The sequence below is a fragment of the Festucalex cinctus genome, chromosome 5 (assembly GCF_051991245.1).
Source record: "Festucalex cinctus isolate MCC-2025b chromosome 5, RoL_Fcin_1.0, whole genome shotgun sequence".
Lineage (NCBI taxonomy): Eukaryota > Metazoa > Chordata > Actinopteri > Syngnathiformes > Syngnathidae > Festucalex > Festucalex cinctus.
This window is the reverse complement of record NC_135415.1, coordinates 13,020,956-13,045,602: the sequence shown is the minus strand read 5'-3', so window position 1 is coordinate 13,045,602 and position 24,647 is coordinate 13,020,956. Positions and strand designations below refer to the sequence as shown.

At 40.4% G+C, this 24,647-nt stretch overlaps 2 protein-coding genes across 6 annotated transcripts in view; one reads left to right on the top strand and one right to left on the bottom strand.

The window, feature by feature from the left end:
* gstt1a (glutathione S-transferase theta 1a) overlaps window positions 1-14,782 on the bottom strand; it is a 14,973-nt gene extending 191 nt beyond the window's left edge. Inside the window, exons 1-6 of one of the 5 annotated variants that reach the window (XM_077521846.1) lie at window positions 7,888-7,976; window positions 3,107-3,310; window positions 2,943-3,030; window positions 1,133-1,289; window positions 682-858; window positions 1-72 (exon numbers count right to left, since the gene is read on the bottom strand). The exon at window positions 1-72 is cut by the window's left edge and continues 191 nt beyond it. In XM_077521846.1, the coding sequence (XP_077377972.1) occupies window positions 1-72; window positions 682-858; window positions 1,133-1,289; window positions 2,943-3,030; window positions 3,107-3,212 (600 nt within the window). In that variant the 5' untranslated portion in view covers window positions 3,213-3,310; window positions 7,888-7,976. Of the gene's footprint in view, window positions 73-681; window positions 859-1,132; window positions 1,290-2,942; window positions 3,031-3,106; window positions 3,515-7,033; window positions 7,185-7,887; window positions 8,132-8,211; window positions 8,336-8,420; window positions 8,690-11,119; window positions 11,149-14,488 lie in introns of those variants that run through there. The other 4 variants (XM_077521845.1, XR_013283569.1, XR_013283568.1 and 1 more) reach the window with 4 other exon arrangements.
* A 2,693-nt stretch (window positions 14,783-17,475) lies between these two features.
* mmp11a (matrix metallopeptidase 11a) overlaps window positions 17,476-24,647 on the top strand; it is a 65,252-nt gene continuing 58,080 nt past the window's right edge. Inside the window, exon 1 of the mRNA XM_077521753.1 lies at window positions 17,476-17,701. Within this exon, the coding sequence (XP_077377879.1) occupies window positions 17,540-17,701 (162 nt within the window). The 5' untranslated portion in view covers window positions 17,476-17,539. The remainder of the gene's footprint in view (window positions 17,702-24,647) is intronic.

The window sequence follows — 24,647 nt, the reverse complement described above, 5'->3', positions numbered from 1 at the left end:
CTTCTTCACGCGCTCCCTCCACGCAGACAGCTTAGGACGCCCTGAGAACACGTCCACGCCGCTGCTTACCGGCTAAAAACAACAACAACAACAACAACAACAACAACACAATTAGATAGTTACTACTTAATTGAAGGAAAAAAAAACATTTAAAAGTGTGCAATTAAAAAATAGGAAAATCACCCGTTTCCACTGGAAACTTAGATTGCTAGCTAGCTACTTAGCTAGCAAGTTTCCTTATTTTACCTGCTGATGATGCAGCATTAGTTAATTTAGCTAGCTTTTTACCTACTTAAATCAATTAGCTAGCTTTTGCTACATTTGTTGTACTTATCCTGACACTAACATGACTGGAACTTTCCTTATCGGGCTGTTACATTATTTTATGTAATTAGTAACAAAGGCGGTTATTGAGCGTGATGACTTAAGTAGTTTGGTAGTTAGCAAGTCAGTCAGGTGGTTTGTCAGCTAGTTACTAAAGTAAGTTAGTTTATAACTTGGATCACTGAGTGAGTCAAGTTGTGTGTTGGCCTGTTAATTACATAGCTAGCTAAGTTACTTAGTTGAAGAAAAAAACATTTAAAAGTGTCTGCCTGCCTGCTTCGACTGGGTACCAACCAAGTGGGAGCAAAAAAGACTGCTGCGTGTGTCAGTTATTTGTTTGTATCGTGGCTGCGTCACCTGCATGATCTCAGCCACGGCCACCAGGTCAGCCAGCGAGATGGTGGCGCCGCACAGGAACAAGCTTTCGCCCAGGAAATGCTTCTCCAGCACTTCCACAGCCTGGTTCAGTTCCTCCACGGCTGACGTCATCTTGTCCTCGGGCACCTCCTGGCCCATCACCAGCGGGTACATGTTCTGACACACACAAACGCAAAACACACTTTTGACCGTATGGATTATTGTGTTTATTTCGATTGTGCAAGATGGTGGGTATCGTATCTGTCGGGAGCGTGTTAATTATCGGACACATACATTATTCGTAGCTGTACGTTATCGCAAACAACTGACAAGAAGCGCTATCCCATTAGGCCTTTGACACATCCATTGTGGCAAGAGTGGCTCATACATACAAATAAAGCAGAGATGAGTGTTCAGGGGTGTGAAGAGGGTAGGGGGGGTTGTGCCCTACCTTGAGCATGAAGACCTTTGACCCGTGAGCTCGCAGATTCATCTGCTGCCAGGACAGATACTCGTTGACTCGCGCCCGCTGCCGCAGGTCGGCCGGGTACCAGTGATCGGTAAGGCTGGACGCGTGCTTCCCAGCCAGGTACTGAAGGATGGCCACGCTGGGAAAAAAAAAGTAACGTTAGCCGCTTTGATGCTACTTCCTGATCAGAATCCCATCAAAACATGGGAACTGAGGAAGGGGTGGGGCATAAGACTGTAGCGTCAGGCTTTCCGCTCAAAGAACCTTACACACAAAAAGGTGAAAAATTTACTTTCACACGGCTTTTAAGGGGTAGTGTGAAAGGGTCTTGGTGGGTGTCTATCTTCCCACACCCTGTAACAGTTTTCCACTATTCCCTTTCATATGGGCATTTTTCTACGATTGTTACGCCATGCTACCTCTGAATCGTCATCCCTCCATTTGGTATTAATACCTTTCACAACTTTTAAGGGCAGTGTATAAGGGTCTAATATTGACTCTTAAGATTCACACTGGAATTCCAACTTCTACTATTCCCTTTTATACTGGCACACCTATAATAACTACCTTTGAATTTTCACTCACTTCCTTTTTAGTGTCTGTACCTTTCATACAGATTTTAAAAGTAGTGTGAAAGAGTCAAATGTCGGCTGTTTATCTTCGCACCCCCTTGTCTGGTTTTCCACTATTCCTCTTCACGTAGTCTCCACTTTTAAACCAATGTTACTATCTTAGAATTTTCACCCACCCATTATGTCTCTGTGCCTTTCACACAGCTTTCAAGTGCGGTGTGAAAGGGTCTATTGTTGGCTGTTAAACTTCACACCTATCTGCTACTGCCTTCAATCAATTGATGCCTGCAAAATAGTGGTGGTGATTTCGTCCTAAACCCCCACCCCCCCAGCCTGTATTTTGTCATTTTGTGTTTGTTTTGTAAACAGCGGGCCGTTTCTGTGGAAAGACAGTGTTTACACCCCTCCAGCCAATAGCAGAGCAGGGGGTGGCGTGTCGCAAACGGGGCCGGAAGAACGTGTAGGCTGTGTGACGTCACTCCCGCGGCAATTTGAAAACACAAATGGATTTTTTTTTCACTCACTCACTCACTCACTCACTCACTCACTCACTCACTCACTCACTCACTCACTCACTCACTCACTCACTCACTCACTCACTCACTCACTCAGAAGCTTACGTGTGTGAATGAGTGAGTGAAGAAAAAAAAATCAGTGCGTGCGTACTACTTTTGAATAGTCGTCGGTACCTTTCACACAGCCTTTAAGGTCACCATGAATGGGTCTGATGTCAGCTGTTAATCTTTACACTCTGTTCTGGTGTTCCCCTGTTCCCTTTCACATAGTCACTACTGTCATGCCTAAGGAACTATATTCAAGTCTTCGTTCCCCTCACTCTGTCCCAGTACCTTTCAAACGGATATTAAGTGCAGTGTGAAAGGGTTTCATGTTAGCTGTTAATCTTCATGAACCCTTTTTATTTTATTTTTTTTTATATTTTTTTTTACTGTTATCTTTCACACAGCCACATTTCCACACCTGTCACGCTATGATACTACTTTTTAATAGTCGTCGGTACCTTTCACACAGCCTTTAAGGTCATCATGAATGGGTCTGATGTCAGCGTTAATCTTTACACTCTGTTCTGGTGTTCCCCTGTTCCCTTTCACACTACTGTCATGCCTATGGAATTATAATTGAGTTTTCGTCCCCTCACTCTGTCCCGGTACCTTTCACACTTCACACAGGGAAAACGGGTGCCCATTCCAAGTTATTTTTACCTCTCCGTCAGGACAAAGTCGCCGTCCTTCATGACTGGAACTTTTCTTATCGGGCTGATCTTGCCAAACTCTTCGCCATACTGCTCCCCTTACACACACACAAAGAGCTCTGTTAATGGATGTTTACTTTGCGTCAACATGAGCGTGCGTGTTTGTGTGTGTACCTTTAGCCAGGTCCACCAGCTTGAAGTCAAAGGGAATAGCGTTGACCCTGGCGAACATGAACAGGGAGCGGCAGGGCTGCGAGCGAAGGTCTAGGTACAACTCCATCTTGACTGACTGACAGCGCGGCCGCCTCGGGTTAGACGTTTCTTTGTGGCGCTAAGAAAGCACGCCCCTTTGGCCGCCCCCGTTTTCCTCCCTCCTTTCTGGCGGAAACAGGGGAAAGGTTCAGTCAGAGTAAAGTCCACATCGTCCTCAAACCTTTTTTTTTTTTTTCTCGCAGTGGTTGAACATACACTAACTCCCAAAAAATTTGGTGAAATGTCTGGATGAAACATACTAACGACATAAACTATCATTAGTTGACTAGAAATGACGACATGACTGCATCAACCTTTTATGGGTGAAATTTGACTTTGTGTAAACTTTTGAATGCAATGTATCTAAGTCATGTGACCCAAGTCATGTGACATACACGTTTTGACATACAAGTCATGCGACACAATATGGCGTAGGCTAAGTCATTGCGTCAATGTAAGCCATGACATGACTTAATTATGGTGGTAATTTTTATGATGTATTTAACAACTCTTTTACTGCCACACGTTGTAAAAAAAAAAAATGTGTTTACCAAATGAAAGATCGCATTCCATTCTTTCATTAGAAAAAAAAGTATGTTTCTATCTTATTCCGTTCTTTAGTAATCACCATTTGAAAATAGGTAATTTGAGTGACATTGAGCGAAAATGGAAAATATTTGGAGAAAACAAGCTTTTTGTGAAGATACATTTGACACAACAGTGACTTTGATACTATTTTTTTCTGTGAATTAGGTTTAATGTGACAAAGGCTTTGATCATTCACGTCATCCTTGAAAAGGTTCTATTTCATCAGATTTAATCAGATTCCGTCATGTTTCATTGTAATTCCATACACCGGCAGCCCATTGAAAAGAGATACAATGCTGCCATCTGCTGGCCATAGGTAGTGGGTGTTTTTGATTCCACAACCCATTGACCAGGCATCACTCTATTTAGACGTTGCATTTAAAAACAAAAACAAAACAAAAAAATAGTTGACATCATTTAACATTTATGGCAGCATACATTGTGATTTTACTAATCGTTATTCAACGTTTTTGGCAGTCAGAGTTAAGTCATGTGACACAATTAAGTCATTATGTGAAATAATGCTACAAACCGCTTAATCCATTAACATTGCATCATCAGAGTTTTCAACATTCAGATTGGTGAAAAAAATGTAAAAAACAAAAAAAACCAAAACAAAACAAAACTGACCTATAGTAAAGATTTGTGAGAAAATATTTTTTAAATTTATGTAATTGTGCCAATTGTGCTGTTTGGTTACAAGTTCTGTAACCACACTAAACATGGACCAGACAGAGCGAAGCAGCTGAATATATGTTGACCAAACGTAAAGTCATGTGACATACAAAAGAATGTGTTTGAGTGGTGAGCCATATGTTGTACTGAGCACTTTTACTCTTATTCCTTCATTGTGTAATCATTTTGCTGGTTACATAACACAACACTTCTCTTTGCACAAAAAAAACTTTTTATACCTTACACGAAATTACCACACTTTCCACTTTTAGACGTTTTTGCACATTTTCAGGCTCTAAAGCTCACCCCTACAAGGCAAACGCTGACATGTGTTTTTGGTTAACGACAGTGTTGTGAAAACCACCCTAGAGACGTTGATCAGATTGCGAACATACAACGAAAAAGAGGAAAAGGAGGAAGGACGTGCTGTTGCGGCGGAGGAAATACTTCTGATGCTCCTGGGAGTCAAAGGTGAATAGGTGACGACGTCGAGTTTCAGGGGGCGGAGCCTTAGGTCAACTGCTGAAGCATACATGCCATTGGTTGTCCTTGAAAGCTGATCAGGTTAGGGTACATTATGTGTGTATTGTGTCGTGCCGATTGTCTCATTCATGTACAGCAATTTGTGTCATTTAGTGGGGCAAGCGAGGCCTGTTTTCATGAATTTTGTAAATCCAGTGTAACTCTACCAGTTTTGGTAATTTTATAGATGTGTTCAAGCCGGCGGATCTGTGAGTGCACTGCCCCAACTTTAGTCACCTGTCTAGTTCCATGTAGTGTGTCATCGGTGTCATCTGGTGCTATATTTTCTGATGCAGTGTGTCACGTAGCCTTGTATGTAGTATGTACTGTATATCATTCACATCCTGCCAGGTTGTCGGTTGTTTGCTTGCAGGAAGCTGATTGGTGGTCTTATCATTTGGATTCTTGAGTGCTCGTCATTTCTGCTACATTCCGGAATCTTTGTGTTTGTTTAATTAAGTGGAATCTCAGCTACGATCATTCTACACCATGTCACGCCATGTAGTGTGGGCGGCAGGGTTATGTAGCACTTCATCAGTGGTTCTGTGTGTTCAGTTTGTACACATTTGCAACTGGTATGGTAGTCTATGCATGGAATGGAATGAATGGAATGTGGTAGTTAATGTACTTCGTATGGGTTTCTGTGGTTTGAAGGAGTTTCTGTAATCTGTATGGCAACACTTGTACTACTTCTAAATGTCAGTTTATGAAGTCGTTTCATGACAGTTTTGTAGTTTGTCAGGGACAGCGACACAGGAGAGTTTGAGGGCTCTTTCCCAAGGTTGTCTTGCTGGAGGAAACCGTGAACATGACGCGTCATTACTAGTGTTGTTCCGATACCGATACTGGTATCGGCAGAGGCGCCAATACAGCATTAAAACAGTGGTATCGGTATCGGTGACTACTCACAAGTAACATGCCGATTTTGGATGCAGCGTCTTGTGTCTTGCTCGTGCACGACGTTCACTGATATGTGACATGTTCACTGCATGTCGATCTAAGACATCCTATTGGCCCTTGAATGCTCTGAACCAATGGCAGGACAGCTTTTTCATGTTGAGGAAAAAAAATCTTAGGTATCGGCAAATACTGCAAAGCTGGGTATCGGAATCGGTATCGGGGGCCAAAAAACAGTTATCGGAACAACACTAGTAATTACGCTTCCTGGTCCTGTGGTCTTTGTTGTTGTTCCAGCTGATTTAACAGCTCAGTGTAGGAGTTCATAAGGAGCACAAGCGAGATGATTGATCACTGTGAAGAAGAACAACAGGACATGAACAAGGATCTCCAGGCAAATAGGCAAACACTAAACTAACGACAGAAGATAATAGTCCTTCTCCTGACAGAAGGTTCTAGTCTCAAATGAGTCTAGTGTCAAGGAAAGTGTATAGAGATAAGGCAAGAGTCTTCAGAGAAGATACTAGTCTCCAGACAAGGTTTTAGTCCTGATAAAAGGTTCTCATCACGAGAAATTCTAGTCCGAAGTGAAGTGTTTAGTCCCCAGAAAGAGTTGTAGTCCAAAAAGAAGGTTCTAGTCCCAGTCTTCAGCCCCATAGTCTTGACAAGACATTAGTCCTAACAAAATGTTCTGGTCCCAATCGAAAGTTGTAGTCACAATACAAGGGTCTATTCTCAAGAGAAGCTTTGAGCCCCAAAACAATGTTCTCTTCCCGCAAGAGAATGGGCTAGTCAGTCACGAGAGAAGTTTCTCATCTTGAGAAAACAGTCTTTCCTGAAATAACAAGATAATTTCTCATCCCAAGTGAAAATTCCAGTCTCAAGAGAATCTTGTAATCCCAAAATTATTATTATTATTATGTGAGAAGCTTCTAGCCCCAGATAAGGTTGTCGTCCCATGTGAGATTTTAGTAAAAGAAAAATGCTCTAACCCTGGAAGAAGGTTCTCAGAAGTTCTAGTCCCAAAAGAAACTTCTAGTCTAGAGTGGTACTAGTCCAGACAGAAGGTTGTAGTCCCAAGTGAAGGTTGTAGTCTAGAGAAAAGGAACTAGTAACCAGAGGTTTTGGTCCCGAGATAACATTCAAGTCCTGATAGAAGGTTCTCACCTCAAGTACAGATTCCAGTCCCAAGATATGCTTGTAGTCCTAAAAGGGTTCTAGTCCCGAGAGAAGATTCTCCTCACCTAGACAAACTTCTTGTCTTGAGCGAAGGTTTTCGTCTCAATAGAACAGGGGTCTCCAAGTTCGGTCCTCGAGAGCCCCTATCCAGCCTGTTTTCCATATCTTCATCCTTCAACACAGGTGAATCTAATGATCAGCTAATCAGCAAGCTTTGGAGCCTGATAACGATCCCGATCATGAATCAGGTGTGTTAGTGGAGAGAAACATGGAAAACAGGCTGGATAGGGGCTCTCGAGGACCGAACGTGGAGACCCCTGCAATAGAAGGTACTAGTAACCAGAGAAAGTTCTAGTATTGAGAGAATGTTCTCATACCAAGTGAAGCTTCTAGACCCAACAGAAGGTTGTAGTCCCAAGAGAATGCTCTAGTCTTAAGAGAAGGTTCTGATCACCAGAGGTTTTAGTCCAGGGGGAAGATTTTAGTCCTGATAGGTTTTCAACCCAAGTAGATTCCAGGTTCAAGAGAAGTTTCAAGTACCCAGAGAACGATGTAATCACTAGAAAGGTCCTCATCATGAGAAGACCTTCCAGAATGTCATAGTCCAGAGAGAAGGTTCTGGTCTCGAGTGAAGGTACTAGTCACCAAGTGAAGGTTTTAGTTCAAAGAATGTTCTAGTTCCAATAGAAGATTCTTGCCCCAAGAAAAGATTTCAGTCCCGAGAGAAGCTTCAAGTCCTGTAAGAGTATTCTAGTTCCGAGAGAAGCTTCAAGCTTCTAGTTCCAAGAGAAGGTCTTAGTCCCTAGAGGTCTATGTACATATGTGTATGTGTAAGTCCTAACCTTCCTGCGGAGCTTGCGTCTCGGCTTCTTGACAAGCTCCTCCTGGAGGCGGCTGACCTCACAGTAGAGCTCCAGCTCTCTCTTCGCCATCACGTCCTTCTCCTCCCACAGGGTCATATTTTCTGTCAGCATGTTTTGCAGCTGTTGCATCTTCTCGCTGTTCTGCTCCCGCTCCTGCTGCAGCATCTTGTCCACCTTGTCCTCAAACACCACCTCCATGTTCCTCATAGTCTCGGCGATCATGCTGCCGGGACAACAAGGTTCATACTCGGCCGTGCGGAAGGAAGGGCGGAAGAACAAGGAAAAGGAGGACGGAGGACTTACTTGGTTTTGTCTCGCTCTGCTTCCTCCTTGAGGCGGCGGACGGCGGCCTCCTGGTCCTGCTTCTGCTTCACCAACTTCTCCTCCAGAGTCACCAGCTGCTCAGCCTGACCCTCCAGCTTCCCCACTGACAAAAAAAGGGAACAAAGAAGTAAAACAAGTTAGAAATTTGTACAAGAACTCATATATGTAGCATGTCATTGCCCTCCGACCTTGCGTGCTGATCTCCGCGTTGAGCTCCTGTATGCGTGCCTCCAGCTGCTCGACCGTGGCCTCCAGCTGCTCCATGATCTCCTTTTGCCGTTCCGCCGCCTCCTGCTGGCTCTCCACCTGTTCCATCAGCATCTCCACCTTTTTATCCTTGGCATCCAACGCACGCTTCAGGTAGCGCGTCACGTCCGCCTTGTCTTTGCGCAGCACCCGCTGCTCGTACAGCAGGTCCTGGACCTGGTTCTCTAGCTCCTCGCATTTGTTCTGGCATCTGGAAGACAATAACACATCAACATATCATGCTAACTAATACATGCTAACTATGCGCAGAACAATCTGGATGAGCCAAACATGTGGAGAGATGCTAATGAAAGGTATGTAGTGTTTTAGGTATTTGTTGCCTACTTTTAACAGCTTTTGAATTCAAGAAAATGCTAACATGTCTAATGCTAATACTAATTTGTGTCTAGCATGAAGACTACTTGCTATAAATGTAGCATTTTTCTGGATTTGTCTGCTTTTGCAGCTGTTATTGCTAGTTTGTGCTCTGTAGCCAACATAAAAGCTACTTGGTGTAAATGTAGTGGGTTTTTTTTTTTTTTTTTTTTCAAGATATGTTGCCCACATTAAATGGCTGTTAACTTAAAATAAAATAACATGTTAAATGCTGATGCTAATGAGTGTTCAGTAAGCTAGCATGAAGGCTACTAACTAGAGTTGCGACAATTATTGATAAATTGACAACTCAAATCTATTATCACATGACTCAACAAGAGATCTTGCTTAACTTGTTCATCTTATCAGTAATTATTCTCAGATTTTTGTAGTCCTACATGTAAGCACAAGTTTTTAATTCACACACATCTGATTTTACTTTGGAAATGATCAACATGCTTGCCCATTTTGAGATGTTACGGCCCAAACCTTTTGCACTGTCAATTTTGAAGAAATGGATGGGGTGGGATAGTTTTTTTTTTTTTTAAACCCTATTTGATTAATTAAAAAAGAAAATCAACAGGCAATTAATTATTAAAATAAATTGTAATTGAAGTCTTCCTATTTATGATTCCTGGATTTGACAAAGACAAATCGAAGGTACTTTTTTTCCCCTTCCTTTTTAAGAATGACTGAAAAATCCCCACTACAAAGCTAATACGCTCCCTCACATGCTACCATTGTTGTCTAATAATTATCTTACTTCTCCAGCTGCTCTTCCAAATATCGTATTTGTGTCAAATACAATTTCTCCGTGTCCAAAAGCTCGGTGATTTCAGTAATAGCAGCAGTAGCAGCAGTAGCAGCAGTGGCAGCAGTAGCAGCAGCAGCAGCAGCCATGATTAATGGTTTGTTCAATTTTTATTTAATTTCGCTTTAGATGGATTCTTTTCTAAAATGAAAACTCAAGATGTGACAGGCAGGCAGGGAGCAGGGCGGTGCTGCCCCGAGGGCACCTCTTGTAAAACTCAACTTTTGCACACATTGGGATTGTACACGCCGCGACCCTTGTGAGGAATAAGCGGTCAAGAAAATGGATGGATGGATGGGATTGTACACGTGCTGAAATCGAATTTGAAGTGCCGGGTTTTCCCTTCGCGTCACATGAGACGTGACTTCACAGCTTTGAACAAAACGACGTGATGTCACAGCCAGAGGAGCTCTGCTTTATCAACGTGTTTTGTCTGGACTGCTGCTAACGGCCACCAGATGGCGTCCTCGCTCTTGTTGATGGCTGCTTCATAATTGTTTACAGGGATGAAGAAGTCCCTGTCGTGTGAGAGACGAGAAAATGGCGGACAGGAGGTGATAGTCACTATTTATTAATTTGACAAATAGAAAATAATGATTTATTGACTTTAATCTTATCATATTTGACATATATTGGGGATTGTTTCCTTGAATAAATCAAGATGTTATAACGGTCTTCAGTATTCACAAGTTCATGTGGATGATATCAATGACTGGCAGTCATTTGTCAGCCATTTTATGAGCGTATAATGACCATGAAATACTAATATAGCCTATATATTTATCCATGCTAACGTGAGATACCATAAATGTGCAAATATAAGTTAGCTTACGGTTATTATGAATAATTAAACAATTGCTACTCAAACACACGGCGCATTAATTTATAGTCAAATCATCTTTAGTTTATATAGTGCTTTCAAACAGCCTTAGCTGTCACAAAGTGCTTTACAGAAACACAACAGAAAAAAAACATTAACAGAAATACAATCACAACAAACCAACGTTGTTTTCATTCCTACATACGCGTTAATGTTTGGAGCAGTTATAGGAGAAGCAGAACATTCTTGTAGGCACAATGTACATTATTTATGTGCGTAAAAATGACCTTTACCGCCATTTAGAATTTTTGCTGTTAATTACGCTGCATGTCTTTCCAGTAGAGTTCAGTGCTGCATGGTACTACAACCTCTAAGTTCGGACTTGCCTGAATACTGTAAAAAAAAATATATATATATATATATATATTTTAAAAATGATTGCTAAAGAAAAAAAAATCTGTAATGAACCTTCATATAGTTTAATGACGTATTGAGAGCTTACACAGCTCTGATTTTCTGAATAGTCTGCAGAAAAATGAGCTGACAAAATCATCGTCAGTGACCGCACACGGCGCACAGTGACCATCAGGAAGTAAACCGACTTGGCTTTGATGTCCCGAATTTAACGCCGTCACCTCATTAGATGGCGTGCAGCGGCGAGCGGTCAAACGGGGTCCCGGCAGGAGCCGAGGATGCCATTTAATGCCTGAACACACATACACACAGATTCTGGCGTCTGCTTCCCATTAAGACACACGCACACATGCTCTTTGTTTGCAAAAAAAAAAAAAAAACTGCTGACATCAACTGAACAAAAAAAAAAAAAAAAAAAGATGCTTCCTGAAGATAGGAAGCTTTGGTTCCACTGCTGCTGTGGTTGAGCTCATTTAATATGAAAAGATTTCCCACATGACATCATCAGCAGACCCATGAAGCACTGTGTGACCTTTTACCTTCCATTGTGCCTCATGACCACCCACAAACACCAGCAAACTGTTGATTGGAGTTTTGTTGTTTCATAGCAAGTCGTCATACTTTGAAGATTCTACATGTTGTGATGAAAATGCCAACGCTTCATAACTTCCATCTGCGTCGTATGTATGGTTCAAATTTGGGTACAGTATGCATCCATCCATCCATTTTCCGAACCGCTTATCCTCACAATTGGAAAAAAACATTTTGCATAGTCTCAATTTAAGACCCCGGGAAATGGTGCTGCATGAAACTGTCATCGGGGGCTAAATTTCCAACCAAAAACAAATTTATTTTACCCTTCACCTTAACCGGATACTTTAGTGTCTCGCCAGAGTCGTGAAGTTCAGAAGGCCAGGAGACCAGAGGAAAGAAACATGACACCCCCTGCCAACCACGTGGTTACAAACCCAGAATCTTTCACCGACCCCAGAAACCTCTCAATTTCAACCGATTAGGGAGATCTCAAGAGACCAGAGGAAAAACTAAAGAGAGGAAACAAGGTAGGACATATTTATTTTTCACCGCACGGGGACAAATTTGTCTTTGAAGTACCCGGGGCCAATGACAACATGACCCTGAAATCAAACCAAAATGGACGCCTGATTTTTTTATGGGTCTACACTTGATAGACATTTGGGACAAATTTCATGTTGCTAAGTGAAATTGGAATCAAGGGCAATTGCCCGGTAGGCCGGTGCCTTTTTTTGGGGTGGATGTGGTGCACTGAAGAAGAAAAAAAAAAAAGCAGTCTATTGGATTTATAATAATCAAATAATAATTCAAAATTCTAATAATAAATCATTTTACAATAGAGACAGGAAACCAACTCAAATCAACATCATTGGCAGAGCAACGTGGTCGCTAAATCAAAATTCCGGGGCCAACTTTTTTTTTTACCAGCCCTGCCCCCAGTCTGTCAACTACCTTCCAAAGGGCAATCTAAATCGGGCTCGGTGATCACATGATCAAGAATTATGATATTACAGTGACCAGCCGTGAGCATCAGCGAGCGATCAGAAACATGTGTGATCCTTCTCTACTTTGTTTTTTGCGAGTTGAAGATGTCAACAGAAGGTAAAAGGAACAAAAAAGTCACCCGACGACGCATAGCTGATGGATAGCCACGTCTTGTTGGCGTCTCACCTCCGCAAGATGAAAGATTGTTCTTCATCGTTGCTTTTGGGGCGGTATCGCCACAGTGGAGTCAATGAGGCCGTTGTACAAGGTAAGTCCTCAAAAATGGTTAATGCAACAATCCTGTTGAATCATTTTGAGCAAGTAGAACAACATGTGGAAAGCACGATAATGCAAAGAATAGTTTGCACATGCTGTTGATGGATCATTAGCAGTTTGGCCGCTACTAAGTAGCCGTGTTTGCAACCTCCGGATCAAAGCACCAACCAATCATGTCCTGATTTTTTTTTCTTCCATTTATTATCAATAAATGTCCAATTTTTATCAAAATGACAATTGACAATTATTATTTTTTTTTTTTCCAGGTTTGACTTTTAACGATGTTTATGGGCCTGCCATGATCGTCGTGTTGACACGTCCGCCCACATTTTACATTGGTAAGTCAAATTGGCTTCAGGGGTTGAATTTTTCTTTTTTTATTCTCTACCAAGGAAATTTTTGCTATACTGTGAACAATGTAAACCACACACAATCAGATCTGAACCTACTAATTTTTACGATGGCGTATTAGGGCCACGTATAAACGAGACGAGGGCAATATTCTGAGAAGACTTTCTAAAGTGACAAATTTACGAGTTTTTAACTCTTTGACCGGCAAAAACATTTAATAACGTTTAGTGAAATCACGATGTGTGCTGCCATTAACGTTAAATGACATCATCAGTTTTTATTAATGGGCAGTGCAACGTCTAAGTGTCTTAATTCTTATTTGTTCTTAATTTCAACTTTAATCGTCATGCACGGCAACTTTTGCGTCAACACTTCCTGATCCCCCTATCAGCTGACTAGCACTAACCAATCAGAAGTGAATGTTCCAACGTCCGCTACTGTATGTTATAAACCTTAAAAATAATGTCCACATTAGAGATAAATGCAGCTGAGGCAACTTTTTTTTTTTTTTTTTTGCCATTTGTGTGACAACATATTTGACGTTATCATCGTTGACGTTATCATCGTCTTTTAGCGGATGCGGGTCGCTTCGGTGCCGTGAATTGTTTGTGTGGGCCTCTGATGTAAGATAAGTTACTCCTTTCTTCAGCCCACAATGGAAACATTAACAAAATATGTAGGCTACCTTTTTCAAAAACACGTGAGCAGGTTTACTAGAAAAGAAAAAACAGATCAAAGAAAAAAGTCCGTTAGCCAGTTGGCATACTTCCTTGTTGTCCTCAAAGTGAACTTAGCATCATTTCAATATACTTTTTTTTATTTTTTTTTTTTATGACGCTCTCCACAGCTGTAAATGCATGAAAGGTGGCGTTCACAGAGATGAAAACAAATTCCGTCCTGTTATCTCGATATTATTTTATTATGACGTTATTGCCTGCAGGCCAAGTGGGTCAGAAGTTTGCTTGGAGGCATCACTCCAAGTCTTTTCTAATGAATAGATTGAATAAAAAAAATAGAAAAGAAAAGGAACAACGAGAGCATAATGTTATCATGCCGAAGTTGAGCTTTGAACAGATGCGTCATTGATAAATGTGAACAGAGTTGAACTGGGTGGACTTCATGCGTTACATATTGTTTAATTCCGGCGTAAAATGTCAAATATTAACAGTTGAAATTAATTCTGAGCTACTTGTCGAGCATAGGAGGTTGAAATTTGGTAGCAATTGAGCGATATCTCGTGGAGTGATCCAAAATGGCAGACTTTTGTGTCGTTTCCACAATGGCTGCTTAAGACAATCAACTCGTGACAGATGATATTTGTGTTATATCCTAAAATGGTGGCTTTGAATCAAAAATGGCAGACCTACTGTCTTATTGGGCGTGGCTTTGAAGAATTTTGATCGCGATAAACTCTCAAATTTCAAATCAAACTGCTTTTCCATCACCTTGTGGCCACTGTTGGAAGTGCATCTTTTCTTTGTGGCCCTTGAAACAGGATCTGCGTTGCGTCCTCCCCGCTTTGTCTCTCGTTCCTTGTCGGCGAGTCACGTCATTCCAGATATACGGTACTTCCTTGGCAGCCGCCCGCAACCCGACGCCGAGCCTGGCTTCTTTCTCCCTTAATTGAGATCCTCTGTCGCTCGCTGGAACGCTTCCACGGCCCTCATCAAAGAAAAAGTAGAGTGGAAGCCATGTGTGCCATGCATGTGCGTGTTTAGCACGGTGCTACGTGAATCACTTTTTCGTTTGGAACGTAAATAATGTTCTGTTGCGACCGTTAATGTGATGCGAGCAGCAGGCTGACGTCGTCATAAAGAGCTTTACAACTGACTAGTCTGTACAAGCGCCGCTATCATTTATTCATGTATGCTTGTCATGTTACTGATAATAGATATTATATTAAAGGAGCTGCTTCTTGGCCAGTCGGGTGCTAACGACGACAACAAGCAACGATGATAGTTGCGAATTAAGTTTTTGCACAAAATGGATACTTTTAACCTCGATGTCCTGGGCATTATTTCGGGAGACTTTTCAGGATATAGCTTACATGCTTACCAAATTTCATATTGCTAACTAAGTGAAACCGTCTTTTCGTGCTGATTTTTTTTATTTTTTTTATTTTTTTAACAATTGCGATTAAGTTATACGGAAGAGGATTAGGACCAGTGAAGAATAAAAAAAGTTTGGCAGGATTCTCATTTTATTCTCAGAATTATGACTTTAATGTGAGAATTCTGACTTTATTCTCAGAATTCTGACTTGACTGCAATTGGCTGGCAACCAGTTCCGGTGTACCCCCCGCCTACTGCCCGAAGCTGGCTGGGATAGGCTCCAGCACCCTCGCGACCCTTGTGAGGAAGCGGTTAAGAAAATGGATGGACGTGATTCTCAGAATTCTGAGAATAAACTTTATTCTCAGAATTCTGACTTTAAAGTTGAAGTCAGAATTCTCACTTTATTCTCACTTTAAGGTCAGAATTATATATAGCAACGCCTATTCTTAAAGCGCTTTATAAATAAAGTTGAGTTGAGTTGAGTTGAGAATTCTCACTTTAAAGTGAAAATTCTTTAAAGTGAGAATTCTGAGAATAAAATTATTTAAAGTGAGAATTCTGAGAATAAAGTCAGAATTCTCACTTTAAAGTGAGAATAAAGTGAGAATTCTGACTTTAAGTCAGAATTATTCTCAGAATTCTGAGAATAAAGTGAGAATTCTGAGAATAAAGTCAGAATTCTCACTTGAAAGTAAGAATTCTGACCTTAAAGTGAGAATAAAGTGAAAATTCTGACTTCAACTTTAAAGTCAGAATTCTGACCTTAAAGTGAGAATTCTGACTTTAAAGTGAGAATTTTGAGAATAAAGTCAGAATTCTCACTTTAAAGTCGGAATTCTGAGAATAAAGTGAAGAATCCTGCCAAACTTTTTTTTCATCTCTTCACCGCTAATTCTTCTTCCGTAAAGTTACAAGAATTTGGTGCTGAAAATGACCACAACATGACAATTTATTCATTTATTTTTCAATAGGGACTTTTGATGAGAAATACAGCTGAGTATTGATTCACAAGACTATTTATTACTCCGAGTTGGCACATGCAGTTAATGTATGCACAGTAATGTAGGTTATGCAAACATACGATCACAGCTGTACTTGCTTGCAACTATTCTTGCTGCTGTTTGATGAAGCACAATTGGACCCATTGCGGGACTAAAGAAGGCTTATTGTCTTCTATTGTAAAGTTTCAAAGGTTTAATTTTTTGCTGCGGTCGACAGTTCTTGCCTGTTTTTTTATTGCCGGTTCCTTCTCAAGTGTGCTCGTGAAAATCCCGGCATCCGCACACTATTATTAGCGCTTGTAATTACACAAATGATCTCAATGTGATTCACAGAAGGGATTTTTCTTCCCCCTTTTTTTCCTGCTTGAGGTGGTCACAAAGCCCCCCCAATAACAGCCTCCTCATAGCCCCCCTTAGCAGGTCTTTTATGTCCCAGCTGCAAAAATAAAAGTTCCCCTTATGGAAACGTGATCACGCCGCTTACTCACATCAAGAAGTGATTCACGTCTGCTTTTCTTTCAAGACGTTATCGGACATTGTTTTGTATGCTTTCGTAACTTTGTTATATCTGCACAAGTAACTTTTGGAGGATGATTTTGTGTTTTTACTGTGGGAATTATTGTCTTAATTTATTTCAGTGGAAAATTATGAGAATATAAATATATAAATAAATATAAAGAACTCATGTGTTGCCTTTAGGGACATTACGATTTCCAACACCACCATTTGTAATTTAGTCAGGTGTTAGTCCCAGTATTAGAAGTTTCAGTTTCTCATTTTTTCATGTTTGGCATTCAAATATAGTTCTCCATCAGGTATTGCCTTCATTTACAGTCCAAAAGCTTAGGGAAAGTGTACCGGTAAGTGTAAGACCACGCGGCTATTTATAGATCTTGACCGTTTGAATACCAAATATCTGCTAATTAATTGACCCCCGTTATAACTGTTTTTTTGTTTGTTTGTTTTTTGTTTTTTTTTAGCTGAACACAACTGAACACTATTAGGGTGTTAGCTCTATTTTAAATGTATTTTTGTATTTTATCATTGTATATTTTCATACGATATTTATATTTTTTATGTATTTTAAAAATTGTATGAAAAAAAAATAACCCGCAGGTGCCGAACCGTGAGTATCTGATTCCGTGGGGGTCCACTGTCCAGTATGTCAAGTCAGGTGTTGCCTTCAGGGCCGGTCTGAAATCACACGTTTACTTCACAACAGTCGTTTAAAAAGTTGCGTTTGGAGTTTTTTAGAGCGAAAAGTGCGCTCGCGTGTGCACGCAAGGGGTTAACAGTCACGTGATGTCGCCCAAGAAGCTCTCGCGCACGCGCGCGCGTGCGTTCGTACGGTGGCCCGTGGAGAACAAAGAAGCTCGGAGGCGGTATTTAAAGCGGAGGTGGATTCCGAGCGGACGACTTGAAGCGGGCGCAGCCGGCCGAGATGCGGACGAGCGCGCACGCGTCCGGCGGCCGCCTCTGCCGCTGGCTCCTCATCCTCACGCTCGCCGCGCTCGGGCCCGAGTGCGCGCGCGCCGCCGCCGTGCGCACTCGGACCGCCGCCGGCCACTACCACCACCACCACCACGACCACAAAGCGACACTGGTGAGTTGTTTGTTCCGACACGACTCGCTTCCTTCCGCCACACTTGTTGTATGCGGGCGTGAACGCGCGCGACACACGTGTAGTGTGCGCCTTTGTGTGTAGTTGTGTGTGTGTTTTGGAATGTAGTTGACTTCCTCCTTTTGTTTGTGTATCTTTGCAAACGTCTTCCACACCCGACGCTGCACGCACCCACCTTCAATGACGCCACCCATAATTCATCATAATCGCCGCGCGTGCCGTTATGATAATAAGCGTTTAGCCTCAAGTGTCACTCTTGTGACTCACTTTTTTTTCTCTTTTTTTCTTGTTTTTGCAAGCTCAGCACTGTTGGAAGCTTGTTTCCATGCATACGCTATAGTCTTCCGGGCACAGTACATTCGTCTGCTAGTACAATGTTTCTTGTTTTCACAGAAAAGCAGCACACTTTCCGTTGTAATAAATTACCATCAAAATAAATGAAACAACATTCTACAACCCAAAGTTTCTAGTTCACCTTCAGTTCCTCTCAGGAATGTTTTGGTTATTGGTACTATACAGGGCTGGACTGGCCATCTGGCATACAGGGCAGATGCCCAGTGGGCCGGCCTCTTTTGGGGCCGATGCAGTGCTTTTTAATTATTATTTTCCTACATTTTACCACAAGAGACTGGCCCACAATTTAGAAGGACCAATCCATTAATCCATTTCAAATACAGATATCAAAACACATCATCAATAAACATCAACGGCAGAACTTCATGTTAGGCAGGAGTCGGGCTGGGGGGACCCAAGTCAAAATGCCAGGGCCCTTTTTTTTGTGCCAGTCCAGCCCTGGTACTATAGTAGATCATGAAGTCCATGTAAATTAAATGAGAACTAAATTAATAGCTCCAGCTGTGCAAGCATGTCCCAGTCACCCAAAAGTTCCTTGTTATTACATTGGAATTTGGAAATCCGAGTTGCGAAACTGGGGGGGGAATCTGACGTCACCCAAGAATGGCGAACACCATATACAGACAAACTGTGAATGGCAAAACTTAATTTACACGATAAACATTGTATTTATTTATTATTAAACATTAGTCGAGGTTTGAAAAAAGTAACTGCGTAACTTAACAAACACTTTATCAGAATCAGCCATCTTTGTTATTTATACATTCGCTTCGAACACTTTGAGGTCGGAAGTGTGATATGTCCGATTTCCTACCGTCCTTGAATGTAGCATAAACTATTCGGACAGCCAGCTTATTACTTCCTCGGCACATATCACGTGACCACCGTAACGCGCATAAATCTCCAACTACTTATTGTGATTGAAAATGTTTTAAAACTGTCCGTTAGTTCCTTTGTTGTAAATATATTCAAATATTTAAAATGGTGTGACCCCTCAGTAGGGCACGATATAGGAAGTAGGGTGCACATTCGGACACAGCCAATCTTGATTATTTGAAGTTCCTGAAGCAAAAAAGTATCACATTGGAACCTTTTCAATTCCAGCAGTAGCAAAGTTGCTGACTTGTGTAGTGTGTGTGGGACAGGAAGTCGTAATCACAGGCCTTTAACACATTTCGTCAACAACACCATAAAAAAAAAATAGGCAGACTGGCTCAGGCATCACTGAGTTTGTTTGAGTCCTTTTTTTGTAGTAATTTTGTTGTTTGTTTTCAGTCATTTTAAAAATCATCAAATTTGGTTTTCAGGTCTTCCCGTTTCTCCACACAAAGTTTGTAAAGTTCCCTGGCCGGGTGTAAGCTAAAAATGACATCTGCAATTATGCTATCAACTGACACTTAAATCACAAATTGCAGTCTTTATTGTATTTTTTGCAAAATGATACAAGTTCCATTTGAGGACAACATGTTCTGAAGGCTTGTTTCCCAGCGCGTCTTACTTATCAGGGTCGCGGTGTACCTGCCATGTAGGACCACCTTGTTTCGTCTGCATTGGTGTTGACAGGTCCATGCACGCCTTGCGCAGCAGTTACACGCCGGCTCCAGTTACTACACGCCGGCTTTCCTTTCACCGCCTCGTACCGGACGTGACAACGGCGGACGGGCGGGAGAGCGAGCAAGCTGCGGTGCTCCGGATTGCCCGCATTCTCCACTTGCTCTTATTTTCACAACAGGATTTTTTTTTTCGTTTTTCAAACTGCAAATCCAAGCAGAGGCAAAGAAATGATGCTCAATATATTATTAGGGAAAAACATAAATATTACACACACACAAAAAAAAAGACAATTATTACCAAAAAACGCATATTGTATTGTAACAAATATTGGACAAAAAATAGAGGAATATTTAAAAAAAAAAAACATGACAAAAATATAATACAATATAGGATTATTACAAAAATGAAAGAGCACTGGGATAATTACACAAATAATCATGCCAGGGCCTGGAGTAACGTAAACCATGATTAATATTAGAATACCAAATATGAGACTAAAATACAAAATATTAAATTAAAAAAACACAACTACTAGTGATAATAACAATTCTGAAAATACAAAACTAAATTATTGGACAATAATGCAAAATATTGGACACAAAAAAAATACTACATATAAAATACACAAATTAGAAAATATATAGATATTCGAAAACAATACCAAATACAAGACAAAAATACAAAATATTAAATAAAACCCCTCCACAAATATTTGTGATAATAATTATAAAAATACAAAACTTAAATACAACATTATTGGACAATAATGCAAAATATTGGACAACAAATAAAAAAATATTACATATAAAATACACAAATACTAGAAAATATAGATCTTAGAAAACAATACCAAATATGAGACAAAAATACAAACTATTAAATAAAAAACGCAAATATTTGTGATAATAACAAAAATACAAAATTTAAATAAAACATTGAACAATAATGCAAAATATTAGACAAAAAAAATACAAAAATGTTACATATAACATACATAAATATGAGAAAATATAGATAATAGAAAACAGACAAAAATAAAAAAATATTAAATAAAAAAACAAAACACAAATATTAGTGCTAATTATAAAAATACAAAACTTAAATACAACATTATTGGACAATAATGAAAAATATTGGACAAAAAATACAAAAATATTACATATAAAATACACAAATATGAGAAAATATAAAATATAGATATTAACAAATAATACAACCGTGATACAAATTTTAGGGAGAAAAAAAACAACTCTATTGGATGAAATGTTTAAAAATATCCGAAATTCAAAAGTAATATACCCAATATTTTAATATATGAAAAATATATATATGAAAAATATTGAATGTACAATTTAAGAAAAGAAAAATATTAGGAAAAAATGTATTGGACAATAAAACAATATTGTGATAAACCTACTTGTAATCAGAAAACTAATGCAATAAAAAAATACATAGATGTTTTAAAAAAATAATATGACAAAAATATAATACAGTTAGAGTATTTTTACAAAAATGAAAGAACATTGGGATAATTACACAAATATATAAACCATGATTAATGTTAGAAAACAATACCAAATATGAGACAAAAATACAAAATATTAAATAAAAAACACAAATAGTAATGGTAATAACAATTATAAAAATACAAAACTTAAAGACAACGTTATTGGACAATAATACAAAATATTGGACAAAAAAAATATTACATATAAAATACACAAATATTAGAAAATATAAAATATAGATAGCACATGCAACCGTGATACAAATCTTAGGGGAAAAAAATAACTATTGAAAGAAAAATTAAAAAATACTCGAAATAATTCAAAAGTAATATACCCAAATATTAGAAACTACAAAAGTGTGAAAATATAACATTGAATGTACAATTTAAGAAAAGAAAAATATTGGAAATAAATGTATTGGACAATCAAACAATATGATAGACCGACTTGTGATCAGAAAACTAATGCAAAATATGTGACAAAAAAAAGAAGAAGACACGTATCCATAATAATTAATCCGTAATAATTTGACATCAATCAAATTTGCCGGCCTAATTTTCTCATGTCTTCTCGTGTGAGGGCATGAAAAACAAACTTTTTAATGCTCAGCGGTTCTGCTGGCAAACAAAACGAAGTGTCGGCAACGTGTGGGAAAATAATCAGCAGCTCGTGGTGCCAAGATAGCAAACGTGGATGAAATCATTTCAAGAACTTCCGTGCACCTGCAAACATGCACTCGTCCTCCACCGCAAAACCCAAGTTGGAAAACAGATTTTTGGACGCCACGCGGCAACATACGAAGGAATGAAAACACGGCAGGATAATTGTTGATTTTTTTTTTCTTTCTTAGTTAATTTTATAAGCCGTTAGCTGTTATTTTTATGTGTTTATTTATTTATTTATTTATTTTATTTTGTGCATAAAAGGGGAATTATCTCAAATGTTAGAGCGCTTGCTTCGCATGCAAGCGGTCGTGGGATTGACGCCCGCATTCTTGCCTGCTCGTTAAAGGTGCATTCAAGGATCGTCTCTCCATCTTCTGGGTGGATCATCTGAACAATTGGTTCTCGATCCCATCAATCAATCTGCTGAACGACCTTGTGTGTGTGCTTGTTCTTAACTGAGCATTTCTTTTGGTGGAAAAGGGGACTTAGCTCAAATGGTAGAGCGCTTTCTTAGCATGCGAGAGGTAGTGGGATAGATGCCCACATTCTCCAATTAGATTTTTCCTGCTCGTTAACTTTTGTTGTTGTTTTTGGGGATTTTGTTCTCTCATGGGAAGGGGAATTAGCTCAAATGGTAGAGCGCTCGCTTAGCATGCAAGAGGTAGTGGGATCAATACCCACATTCTCCAATTGGATTTTTCCTCCTCGTTAACTTTTGTTGTTGTCGTTTTTGGTGATTTTGTTCAGTGAGGCGAAGGGGAATTACCTCAAATGGTAGAGCGCTCGCTTAGCATGCGTGAGGTAGTGGGATCGGCGCCCGCATTCTCCATTTAGATTTTGCCTGCTCGTTAACATTTCTTGCTGTTGTTTTTGGTGATTTTGTTCTGTGAGGGCAAGGGGAATTAGCTCAAATGGTAAAGCGCTCGCTTCGCATGCCAGAGGTAGTGGGATCGATGCCCACAATCTCCATTTGGATTTTGCCTGCTCGTTAAGTTTTGTTGTTGTTTTTGGTGATTTTGTTCAGTGAAGTGAAGGGGAATTAGCTCAAATGGTAGAGGGCTCGCTTCACGTGCGAGAGGTAGTGGGATTGACGCCCACATTCTCCAATTGCATTTTGCCCGCTCGTTAACTTTTGTTGTTGTCGTTTTTGGTGATTTTGTTCTGTGATGGGAAGGTGAATTAGCTGAAATGGTAGAGCGCTTGCTTTGCATGGGAGAGGTAGTGGGATCGACGCCCACATTCTCCAATTGGCTTTTGCCTGCCCGTTAACTTTTGTTGTTGTTTTTGGTGATTTTGTTTCTTTTGGGAGGAAATGGGGAATTAGCTTGAACGGTAGAGGGCTTGCTTTGCATGTGAGAGGTAGTGGGATCGACGCCCCCATTCTCCAATTGGACTTTGCCTGCTCGTTAACTTTTGTTGTTGTTGTTTTTGGTGATTTTGTTCTGTGAGGTGAAGGGGAATTAGCTCAAATGGTAGAGCGCTTGCTTAGCATGCGAGAGGTAGTGGGATCGACGCCCACGTTCTCCAATTGCATTTTGCCCGCTCGTTAACTTTTGTTGTTGTCGTTTTTGGTGATTTTATTTTTATGTTTTGTAGGAAAAGGGGACTTAGCTCAAATGGTAGAGCGCTCGCTTAGCATGCGAGAGGTAGTGGGATCGACGCCCGCATTCTCCAATTGGATTTTTCCTCCTCGTTAACTTTTGTTGTTGTCGTTTTTGGTGATTTTGTTCAGTGAGGCGAAGGGGAATTACCTCAAATGGTAGAGCGCTCGCTTAGCATGCGTGAGGTAGTGGGATCGGCGCCCGCATTCTCCATTTAGATTTTGCCTGCTCGTTAACATTTCTTGCTGTTGTTTTTGGTGATTTTGTTCTGTGAGGGCAAGGGGAATTAGCTCAAATGGTAAAGCGCTCGCTTCGCATGCCAGAGGTAGTGGGATCGATGCCCACAATCTCCATTTGGATTTTGCCTGCTCGTTAAGTTTTGTTGTTGTTTTTGGTGATTTTGTTCAGTGAAGTGAAGGGGAATTAGCTCAAATGGTAGAGGGCTCGCTTCGCATGCGAGAGGTAGTGGGATTGACGCCCACATTCTCCAATTGCATTTTGCCTGCTCGTTAACTTTTGTTGTTGTCGTTTTTGGTGATTTTGTTCTGTGATGGGAAGGTGAATTAGCTGAAATGGTAGAGCGCTTGCTTTGCATGGGAGAGGTAGTGGGATCGACGCCCACATTCTCCAATTGGCTTTTGCCTGCCCGTTAACTTTTGTTGTTGTTTTTGGTGATTTTGTTTCTTTTGGGAGGAAATGGGGAATTAGCTTGAACGGTAGAGGGCTTGCTTTGCATGTGAGAGGTAGTGGGATCGACGCCCCCATTCTCCAATTGGACTTTGCCTGCTCGTTAACTTTTGTTGTTGTTGTTTTTGGTGATTTTGTTCTGTGAGGTGAAGGGGAATTAGCTCAAATGGTAGAGCGCTTGCTTAGCATGCGAGAGGTAGTGGGATCGACGCCCACATTCTCCAATTGCATTTTGCCTGCTCGTTAAGTTTTGTTGTTGTTTTTGGTGATTTTGTTAAGTGAGGTGAAGGGGAGTTAGCTCAAATGGTAGAGCGCTTGCTTAGCATGCGAGAGGTAGTGGGATCGACACCCACATTCTCCAATTGGATTTTTCCTGTTCGTTGGCTTTTGTTGTTGTCGTTTTTGGTATTTTTGTTTTTCTTTTGGAGGAAAAGGGGACTTAGCCCAAATGGTAGAGCGCTTGCTTAGCATACGAGAGGTAGTCGGATCGATGCCCACATTCTCCAATTGGATTTTGCCTGCTCGTTAACTTCTGTTGTTGTTGTTTTTGGTGATTTTG